Genomic DNA, 10,476 nt, shown 5'->3' on the forward strand with positions numbered 1-10,476 from the left:
GGGAGACCTTGCAGATTGTTCTCCTGGCAAAAGTAACCAGGGGCCAGCAGGGCACAGGTCCGATGTATGTGGTCACAGGACACGTGGCATTGACTCTCCATACTCTCCTCTCCGCTCCAGCCCCCTGGAAGCATGCAGAAAGCCACACTCATGCATCCTACACTGCATATTTACTATATCAGGAGAAAAGGCACTAACCGGTGTTGGGTATCTGGCCGATAAAAATAGTCAATAGGAGTGTCTAGACGTGAGAAAATTGGTGGAGGGATGTAGAGAGGTAATTCCCTATTGAAAAATTCTTCCTTCTCTGGTTTGAGCATTAGGACTTTGTCATACATGGAGGTTTGTTTGCCATCAGGACCAGAGTGCATTGCCAGGTACTGGAAATCAGACATTCCTGCGAGAAGGAAACGTTAGAACATTTTGAGATCATTGTGAAGATAATACTTCTCCCAACACTCAGCTTTCAGGAGCAGTTGTCTGATAAGTCAATACACAGGTTTATACAGAAAGGAGGCTGTAACAACAGACAACTTGTTTTTCTTTGCAGTCTTCAAGGGAAACATTTCCCTTTCCCCATCAGCCCTTCCCATCAATCTTTAAGCCCTGCGGACCCAAACACAAGTATTACCTTGAAATTTGTAAACAGTGGTGACAATCCCAACAATTTCCATTTCAAACTGAACTTCTGGCTGGACTGGCTCTTCCGTGTCCACCTGCGTCTTATTCCTCTTGGTCCTCCTCCTCACCTTGAGCAGCATGGTGGAGGTGGGGAAGCGATTGGCGCACACGGGGTGGCAGTAAGGGTCCTTGGGGCGGAAACACAGCTCCAGCCTTTTGGCAGGGTCGGCGTAGATCTGTGTCGGTGAGGACAGGGCAGTCTCTGTTAGCACAGCACCAGGGCTGGAGGCTCCCTGCAGCACCTCGGGGGCATCCTTGGGTGCTCTGACCACATTTGACACCTCCCGTCCCACCTCCCTCACCCGGCTACGGCCCAGGCGAGCAGCATCACCCCGAAGCCTCGAGAGAAACCTTCCCTAACCCATAGCAGCCCACTGGTGAGAGGATCCCAACAGGGAGACCCCAATGGGGGGATCACAACCCGAGCCCCCCCCACCCTACCCAGAGCCTGGACCGAGCTCCCCGTTCCCCCGCAGCCCCTCACCCGCGACACCCCTTCCTCTCCTCCCAGGGTCCGCAGCACGGCTCCGACATCCCGCACCAGCCCCGGGTACTCCACGGACACCATGCGCGGCGTGCGGGGCAGCTGCACCACGGCCGAGCCCCGCTCCCCCCAGCACCGCCCGGCCGCCGCCATCGCCCCGGCCCGCCCGGCAGCCGCCCGGCGCCGCCCCGCGGGCTCAGCGCGATGGTTCCGCACCACCAAGGTTCCTACCCGCCTCGGCCACAGCCCTGGCCGGGTCCCGAGAGCCGAAGCCGGCCGCGAGGCCGTTTCCAGCCCCCCCCGAGAGCTTTGGGCCCCTCAGTACCAGAAGGACGTGGAGGCCCTGGAGTGTGTCCAGAGCAGGGCTGTGAAGCTGGTGAGGGGCTTGGGACACAAGTCCTGTGACGGGCGGCTGAGGGAACTGGAGGTGTTTGGTCTGGAGAAGAGGAGGCATCCTATATCCAGCTCTGCCTCCCGGACATCCCATATCCCGTGCTTCCCACTGTGCCTCCATTCCCTGCCCATGGGCCGCTCTCGCACTGCCCCTCGGCGGGCGCTGCCCGCGCTGCAGCGGCTCCAAGCAGGCAGAGGGCTGGGAGCAATTCTCCTTCCCCTGCTTCTCACCGACCTCTGGGGCCTTCTTTTCCGAGGAAGGATGATCAACACATGGTAAGCAGGCGGTGAGAGGGTGATGGTGTGGGGTAGGGTTGGTGTCACCCACAGTGGTGTCAAGTCGGGATTAATTCCAGGCACAAATCCTGGGTGACAAATCCTGATCCTCATCTTCCTTCCCGAGCTGTAGCTCCCTTTCCCAAACAGACTTGGGCCATAAACCCATGCAGAATAACTTCCCCTGTGTTTGTTTGTTTTTTTAATAGTGAACTGGGCAACGATTCACTAAGAGGTTTGTGTTGCATACGTTACAACTGCAGTTATCTACGAGTTATTTGTTACTAGTCTGGATGATTGTAAGGTGGCAGCATCCAAAGGCACAGATCAGGATTGGGTCTGTCCTGCGACAGATCACGTAGGCAACCGGGAAAAACAATTCCTGAGCCAAAAAGCTGGCAGAGCAGACCAAGCTTTGGCACTGATGCATCAGCAGCTTAACCATGTGTCAATTGCTGTGTCAGGGGAAAACGCTTTGCCCAGAGGCTGGATGTTGCTCCAGGATGATGCTGACTGTCATGCTAGAGACAAAATCATGTCACACCAAAGACATGAAGAAGCCAAAACCACTCAGTTACAAGCAAGCCTTTAATGAACTAAGTCTGTCTTTACAAGGTGTTTTTCCTTAGTTTCTCAGCAGCTCCACAGTTTACGGGGTGGTGGCAACCTGCGGCAGTTTCAGATAGACGGCGTTCCAGTAGTTCACGAATGGGGCTCTCAGGTTCTGCTTCACGGAATCGTAGTTTAAGTTGTTGTTGATATCCAGGTAGTAACCGCCCTCAGTGGTGTAGGGCAGCCAGGTAATGGGCACCTCTGAATACCCCGTGTTGGGATCACTGGGAAAAAAAGAAACAGTTCTGTTTTATGAGGGCGGTTTGTGGACGTAGCAAGGTTTGTGTTGTCTGGGGATCCTGCCTGTGCTCACGGGAGGCTTTAAGTGAGTGCAAGGAAAGAGTTTGACATTGAGACAAGTGATAGCGATTCTGCCTCCTAGGAGCAACTTGCTGACGTGTATTCTCCTCCTTTGGTCCCCCCAGTATCAGTCCTGGCTGCACGCAGCAGCTAACTACTGTCTGAAATCCAGGGTCCAGAAACAAGCTTCAACATTAAGTTTAAGCAGAGATCACAGGTTCTGAAAATGCTGCTGCATTGAACCTGGGTGTCCTCTGGATGAGGAGGGCCCAGAGCAAGCTCCACCACTGGGAGACAGAACCAGATTTGAGGTGGAAGCATAGACAGAGGGCACCCTGCTTTTGAGAACTGCTTCTGAAAAGCTGATAGGCAACAGCAGCAGGTTGAAGTGCTGTAGCAAGCCCCACGTGTGGAACCAGAATCACTTACCCCGTCCTGGCAAAATTGGTCCAATAAGCAATCATGGCAGCTGAGACAGTCCTGTGCTTGGGCAGGTAGCCCAGAGGGGTGGCAAAGGGTTTCCCAAACACGTACTGCAGGTCATCAGCGTGGTCTGCTCCTACCCAGCTTGGGTAGATGGGCATCCGAGATGGCTGGGAGAACACATAGCTGTATGTCTTGGCACTCCTGGGGAAATAAAATAGAGGGGTGCAGATTCATAACTATGCTCCAAACATCAGCAGAGCCAGACATTCAGCCTTCTAAGATGCTCATGTGCTTGGAATTGTCTAAGACTTGCTTTCAGAAAACATCCCTCTATCTGGTAATTTTTAACTTCCACTTCTGATTGTCACTCTAACCCTCCCATCATCCAGCTGGTGTGTCTCATGGATTTGAACATTGCCAGGATGAAGCTGGGTCTTTTTGAGATGCAAAAACTTGTTTTAATGGCAATTTAAAACTGTTTCTCAGCATGACTCCCTTATAGCATTAGAGAAGTAACGTTCGTACAAGCCACATGTAGGTGGCTCCTTCAATTTCAGCCCTCTTCAACAGCTCCTCAGTGCCTTGTGCTGAGAGAGCAGCATTTCAGGGCTCCCCCCAGGCTTTGGGCTGCTGCCATCACTGAGCTGCTCACCGGGCATTCTGCAGGTGCAGGTTCAGTGTCCACTGCGTGGGAATCAGGAAAATGTAGTCGGTAGCCAGGTCCACCACTGTCCTCTTCATGACTTCCTGATCTGGGTTGTCGCCCCACAGCTGTGTGTAGATATCGTACGTGAGGTTGGCTCCTCTGTCCCCCCTGTCCACAGTGAGTCCTTTGACCAAGTCATAGACATCAGTCCTGAAAAGACAAGATTTCCACCAATTATGGACCAGCAGCTTGAAGCGGGGCATGGGAACTGATCCCAACTCCCTTTGACGTTCACCTCCAACCCTGCGGTCAGCAGCTGTTTGGTGAAATAAAAGCCAGGGATTTCAGTGCAACTCTTAGATGGAGGGCATGTGCTCCTCAACTTTCTCAGCAGAGCAGCTTGAGGCCAAATGGGACACAAGCTCCTTTAGTCGGTAGGCACTCAGCATTTTTTTTGTACCTGCTCTGCACAGAAGAACATCAGGGCTGCCAAGCCTATCACTCGATGCCACTGAGTTCAGGAGCACCTCAGAGATATCTGGGGATGCTTCCCCACTAACAAGTCCTTTCTCTTGAAGACTCTGGACTTGGCAACGTATCTGTTAGACACCCCAGCTTGGAGTGAGATCCTGTTTTGAAGCTAGTGCCTTCTCCAGTCAGGACTAAGTCCTTGGTGTAGGGGGGATAACTAAAGTTCCTTTTGATAAGGGTTTTAAGAAGTCCTTTCCTTACGTGGTGATTTTCACCAGCGGGCGGTTGATAGCAGGTATATCGATGCCAGCAAAGAAGTGTCCGTCCATGTTGTTGACCCCAGCGATGTAGTCGATGTCAGCAGCGTTGGCAAAGAGTTTCTCTGGCATGTCTGGGAGGAAGTCTCCATCGATGACAGGCGTGATGGCAAGTGTATGAACCAGGGGACCTGCAGCAGGAGACAAAAACAGAATGTGTTAGGAGCACAGCAAGGCAGATGTGTGGCCTGGCATATCCCATTGCTTGAGGAATTGTAGAAAGAACAGGCTGAGGGGAATGAGAGCTTGGGGGGTGACTTCAGCATGGTAGGATGTCACCAGGGAGCAGGGTGACCGCAGGATCATGTTCAGTAAACCCCGTCCTGGAGGTGGAGGAGAAAAGCAAGAGATTTTCATCAACAACTCCTTTCCTTCTTTCCCCAGTCTGCTCCTCAAAAGCCAACCAAAGGTTGGGAAGAGCAGAACTTCTCCTCCCCAGCCCATCTGGCTGGTCTGCCCCACACCCATGCAGCAGCACAGCAGCAGCTTGACCACTCTCTGCTCTGAGCAGGGCTCAGTGCTGGGGCTGCTTGCTAGGACCACAAGTAATAACCCCCAGCAAGTGGAGGGAATTTCTTGGGAAGGAAACTGCCACAGGCAGCAGACGTGCAGACATTCTCCTCCTGCCGTGAACCCAGCAGGTCCTACACTGCACCCAGTGGCTCAAGGGTAAGTAGGAAGGTGTGTGAACATTTTTTGTTTGTTTGTTTGTTTTAAGCTATGTTCTGGAATTGCTGCTTTCACAAAGCAGAAAGTGCAAACCAGAAGCTACCTGTTTTGGCGCCAAGGCATGACCCTCGGACAACTGCTCTGCCACTGCTGCCACTGCACAGAAGGGTGACTGTAAAATCTGTCATTGTTGTCCCCCTTGAAGGACACAAACACTGCTTAAATACTCCTGGCAACCACACCAGTGCCCCCTCGAAGGCATGTGAGCCTTTTGTGTGTGGAGGACCCAGCGCGGGCTGCGGGACTTACTGGCCAGGTTGACGAGCTGCAGGTGGTAGGCCAGCGTCACAGCTTTGGGGTCGCTGACACGCAGGCAGTTGGCCAGGGCTGTGGTATTGCTTATGGGGCAGCCCACTTGTTGCCCAACCTGCAGAAGGAGAGAGAGAAGAACCTCATGGCATTACCCTCAGAAGTCAGGCTTCATTCCCAGCTCCGTAGAGAAGAGGTTGGTGTTATCTCAAAGAATTCATGTTTGGCGGCATAGCTCTTCCAGGTCCCTTGCTTTTTATGCTCTTCTCCATTAAATGCCTTCTTTGTTCCCTCAAGCAAGACTTCAGCTTCTGGATTGCTGCCCTGGGTGGCACAGCTGTGATCCAGCCAGCCCAGGTAGGTGTGTGGGGTCCCCAACTGTCCCATGTGCCAGCTGGGTCCCAACCTGCACGTTACCTTTTTAGCCCAGTAGAGTGGGTCCTTCTGGATGGCCCAGCTGCACAGGCTGACACCGCTCTGGCTGATGGCTCTCTTGAACAGGCCTGCATTCTTTGGGGACAGTATCTGCAGCACGAAATAGAAACAGTCGATTTCAGTAATGAATTCCTGAAGAGACGATTGCCTGCCAGACCTGGCTGATCCCCCACGCAGCTTGTGCCCAAGGCCCAGGGAAGCTGCCAGCTCTTGTGACACTGAACAAGCTCAGAAGTTAAAATTAAAAGATGATATGGTGAAAAGGGGAGAAGAGGAGCAGAGCAGGGGGACGTGGCAACTAACAGCTGTTTCACCAGAGATCCCAGAAGTGAGGACGCGTGCCTGCAGTGGGGCAGCTGATTAAACTGAAGGAGGAGTAGCTACACAACAAGGAGGCTGAGCCCTGCTGTCCCCAGGCAGGAGAGGATGCAGATCAGGTGGAGGAAAGCCACAGAGTGCCGAAGGGACTGGCTTTCCCATTTACAGAAAACAGAAGTGGTTGCAGTGGAGGCTGACAAGGACAACAGACCTGCAGAGAGACACTGGTGGCACCGGCTGACTCTCCGAAGATGGTGATGTTGTCTGGGTCACCCCCGAAGGCCTTGATATTCCTCTTCACCCAGGCAATAGCCATATGCTGGTCCTTCAGCCCATAGTTCCCTGAGCAAGAGAGGGCACCCGCCGTTGAGCCAGGGCACAGCCAAAGCTGGTAAGTTTGGGTCCTGTGGCAGGGACCCCTAAAAGAGAGCAGCTCGGGTACCTGGCATGTTTGAGTCTCCAGTGCTCAGGAAGCCCAGGGGCCCCACACGGTAGTTCAGGGTCACCACAATCACGTTGCCCCGCACGGCGATCTCCTCACCGTCATAGAGGTAATTGTCGAGGAAATTGGCTCCCTGTCCCCCTCCGACAAGGAAGGCACCGCCATAGATCCAGACCATCACTGGCAAGTTGGTCGAAACTGGGAGAGGAGAAGGACAAGCAGTGTGAAGCATGACGTAGCCAGAGCCAACCCTAATGCCCACTTGGGCATTACAGACCTCCTGGGGCTGGTTCAAATGCCCCTTCCTTCATTGTCACCTCACCCTCACCACAGGCAAAGTGTTCTCAGGACAGTAAATACGTGTGGACCTTTCCTATGGGCTGACAAAGCTGGGACAGAGATGCAAACTGGGAGAAAGATCATCCCAAACAAATTCCTCTCTTTCCTTGACCAGAAAAGGACTTTTGTATCATTGCTAGGGTTGTACGACACCCATTTGTCCAGAAAGGGATGTCTTTCCTTCAAGAGCGTGATACTTTGCAATATCCTGTGGCGAAAAACATCTCTGCTCTGTAGAAGAGACTGATACTCCCCACCTGCTGCAGCTGAGGAACATTTTCTGACACGGCTCCTACCCTTCCCACTGATAATTGGTGCTTCTGCAGCGGCGCTCTACGGGAACATAGCTGCTGAGAGATGCTCCAAAACCATTTGTCCACAGAAAGCAACTGAGAATCTCCTCCCCAGGTCTCTGCCAAGCACATACCCTGTTTCTTCCCTTGAGGGATCCAGATGTTCAGGTAGAGGCAGTCCTCTTTCCCTCGGACATCATTTTGCGCAAGTGTCATCTGCATGCAGCGGTTTTTGAACTCTTTTGCCTTCAGCGTTCCTGAGAGGAGAAAGAGAATACACCAGGTCCTAGTTAGAGGTGTCAGCTCTGTCTTTTGGTTGCAAGCTGTCCGTCCACCCTTCCTCATCTCCTTAAGTCCAGCACAGAGACAGCAAAGCCTCCCCAGCCACTGTGACTGTCCCAAGGGAGCAACAAAGTGGTGCCCTTTTCTGTGTGAACTAGCTCTGGACAGCCAGGGCATGAGAAGGAGAGGTTGAGGTGCCATGCTTTGGATTTGTTACTTCAGGTGGTCACTTGGGAGCACTTAGATGCAGACTCTCAAACCTGCCCTGAGACTCAGCTTTCTCTTGGCATTGCATAGGGCACTGTTAGTGCAGTACCTTTTACCTATCTATAATGGACTAAAGAGACAAAAGTTGGAACCAAAACACACCCAAAAGCATCCAAAAGCCAGATCTTACCTTCCCATCCAGGATGCGGTTGGGGGTCTTCCAGAGTGTTTGGTGGGGCAGCAAAGGGGATCCCTCTGAAGATGTCGATGTAGTCCCCGAAGAGTCCCAGCCGTTTATTCTCGCCTTCCACGAATCCTCCCTCGGTGTGCACCACACCCAGCTAAATGTGGCACCGTTGAGAAGAGGGAAAAGTGAATCCGTTGCAGTCCTTCATGGCTCAGGCTCCTCGTGATGCCAGCAACCACAGCGTACCCTGCCTGGAGGGTCCCCCCACGCAGGGCTGACTCGCAGCCTCTCTTCACCAGCCTTCCCTTTGGTTCCTTGTGGAAAGCCCACAGGTTGCTGCTGCTGGGGCCGTGCCCGTGCAGACGTCCTGCATGCTGCCCAATGGAGCAGACAGGCAGCAGCAATTTCCCTGCACTTCCATGCACACTCGGTAGAAGGTGAGAACCTGCCGCCTGAAGATGTAAACCAGGCCAGACCTGCTACAGAACTGCGCGGGGAGCTTTCAGAAAAATGTCACTGAGAGCCTTTGCCATGTTTAGGGCAGGAAAATACCCTGCTGTTGCTGTCGCTATTGTGGCTTCAGAGTAGACATAGGAGGATTTTGCTCATTCAGGCAGGAACAGTCAAAAAGTTTTCCAATTATAAGAAATGCCTCCGTACTTACCGTTGTAGCCCATGCTACCCCAAGGTAGCAGCACAAGGCAAGGCACAGGATCTCCCAGCGAGCCATGGTGCCTGCACCTGAGGAGCCGGTCCCCAGCCAGAGGTTGATCTATGTATATATAGCTACGAGTGCGGCTATGTGTCAATGCCATGACCTGGTTTTTACTCTAAGTTGTGTTGCAGGAGCCCCAGCGCACTTGTCCTTCAGGAGGCTGAGGCCAAGCCATGGCTGAGGTAGACTGGCGTCACTGTGTGAGAGCCCTGCAGATGTTGCCTTTGTGGGATGAAGGCCAAATGTAAGGAAATATCTCAATCTGACAAAAATCAGGGAACATAGTGCTGAAGCCTTGAGAAGCCTCACACAAATGCAGGAGATTGAAATTACATTAAAACGTGCACTAGGGCATATCATCAACCACTAATGTTAAACCTTCCACTTGTTACACACTGAGGAATGAACAAGACCCAGACAACGCCAGCAGATCTTTAATTTCTGTGACTGCACGGTAACAATCCAGCCAGCGATAGCAGACTAATGGTCATAGTAGGCAACCTCTGTGGACCTGAAGCTCTGCCACATTGCCTTCTTCTTGCAGTCCTTGTTAACTACTGGCAAAATCAAAATGGAATTGAGAAGCGTGTTAGCTCGTAAGGACAACATACGCTACATCCAACAGAAGGGAATTACTCACTGCCAGGAAGTGTTTTTGTCCTGCTGGCTTTATTTCCAGGATCACTGGCTAGGCTTGATGCTGAAGTCATTGCACAGAATTTTAAGTTACCTTGGATAAGGAAAAGGGCACCTTTTCTGTTTTCCACATGTCCATCAATGCAGACAAGGTGTACTTCTCACAGATGGGGGGATTTGAGAATGTAATTTTGCCTATTTTCAGGAGTGTTTCCAGCTGATTTTGATTCTGGTTTCTACTGTGTGTTTGACCGGGCTGCAAAGAAGACTGGAACCAATGCAGCTAACAGTTACTGAACCATCCACAGCTGTAGCTTCTGATCAACAGCAAAGTTTGCCTTCCCTTTTTCTCTTTCCATGAAGCTCAGGTACGTGGTGGTGGGACCTCAGAACCTGCAGAGACCCAGGAACATCCAGGTGATCCACCCCTGCACCGCCTCCTAGCAGCTTCAGCCAGGACCACGGGCAGATGCCCAGACTTACCATGTAATAGGCCAGATACGGCAACAGGAGTTTCAGCTTGTCTGGGTGGATGTTGACATTGGCTTTTACTGCATTCCGGGACCAGACTGGACGGACTTCAAAGAGCTAAAATAATACATCATCATTTCAGGTATGTGTCCCTCACTCACTTTCCTGAGATGACGTTGTCATGCCTTGACAAATATTTATCATACCCGTCATTTACAAGGGGAACTGCAGCTGTTCAGGACGTCAAATATTCTGCTATCCCAATCAGAATATGCCAGTACTCCTCTTGTTTGATAGATTAGAGAACAGAAAAAGCAAATGCGTATTTGGCTACGGTCACAAAGGACAGCTGGTATCCAATGGGAACTGAACCAGAAAGCCTGGCTTCAGAAGCCCGCTGTAATTGGACAGGCCCCTATCTCACTCTTGAACAAGGTTAAACAGGAAATTTCACGTCACAATCAGAAAACCTTCAGAGAAACCAGCAAGTAGTTGTGAACCCAATAACACCTGGGGGTTTTTGTACCCATCCCTAGGAAACAAGGCAAAGGACTGCGTTTGCTTTCT

General features: G+C 52.0%; 2 protein-coding genes across 2 annotated transcripts; both read right to left on the reverse strand.

The window, feature by feature from the left end:
- Positions 1-198: 198 nt before the first annotated feature.
- LOC118158015 (general transcription factor 3C polypeptide 5-like) lies at positions 199-1,351 on the reverse strand (the record flags this gene model as incomplete). Its single annotated transcript, XM_035312570.1, has 3 exons — positions 1,166-1,351; positions 632-857; positions 199-397 (listed from the first exon to the last, which is right to left on the reverse strand). Coding segments are annotated over exons 1-3 (578 nt in total), but the record flags the coding sequence as incomplete, so codon positions are not given.
- A 1,053-nt stretch (positions 1,352-2,404) lies between these two features.
- On the reverse strand, positions 2,405-9,840 carry CEL (carboxyl ester lipase). The gene is made up of 11 exons (XM_035312569.1): positions 8,752-9,840; positions 8,091-8,241; positions 7,546-7,668; positions 6,780-6,977; positions 6,549-6,679; positions 6,002-6,109; positions 5,585-5,702; positions 4,551-4,737; positions 3,825-4,028; positions 3,176-3,373; positions 2,405-2,670 (listed from the first exon to the last, which is right to left on the reverse strand). Exons 1-11 carry the CDS (start codon positions 8,815-8,817, stop codon positions 2,484-2,486), a joined length of 1,671 nt encoding a protein of 556 aa, XP_035168460.1. The 5' UTR covers positions 8,818-9,840; the 3' UTR covers positions 2,405-2,483.
- Positions 9,841-10,476: the final 636 nt, after the last annotated feature.

This window comes from Oxyura jamaicensis, assembly GCF_011077185.1.
Source record: "Oxyura jamaicensis isolate SHBP4307 breed ruddy duck chromosome 17 unlocalized genomic scaffold, BPBGC_Ojam_1.0 oxy17_random_OJ94607, whole genome shotgun sequence".
NCBI lineage: Eukaryota > Metazoa > Chordata > Aves > Anseriformes > Anatidae > Oxyura > Oxyura jamaicensis.

What these genes read in the sequence shown, in the direction of transcription:
- CEL (XM_035312569.1), bottom strand. Translation starts at nt 8,817, where the DNA reads ATGGCTCGCTGGGAGATCCTGTGCCTTGCCTTGTGCTGCTACCTTGGG. An exon ending in ACCGCATCCTGGATGGGAAG is followed by an intron (nt 7,669 to 8,090) that starts GTAAGATCTGGC and finishes TTCTCCTCTCAG; the next exon opens with GAACGCTGAAGGCAAAAGAG. An exon ending in ACCAATTTTGCCAGGACGGG is followed by an intron (nt 2,671 to 3,175) that starts GTAAGTGATTCT and finishes TTTTTTTCCCAG; the next exon opens with TGATCCCAACACGGGGTATT.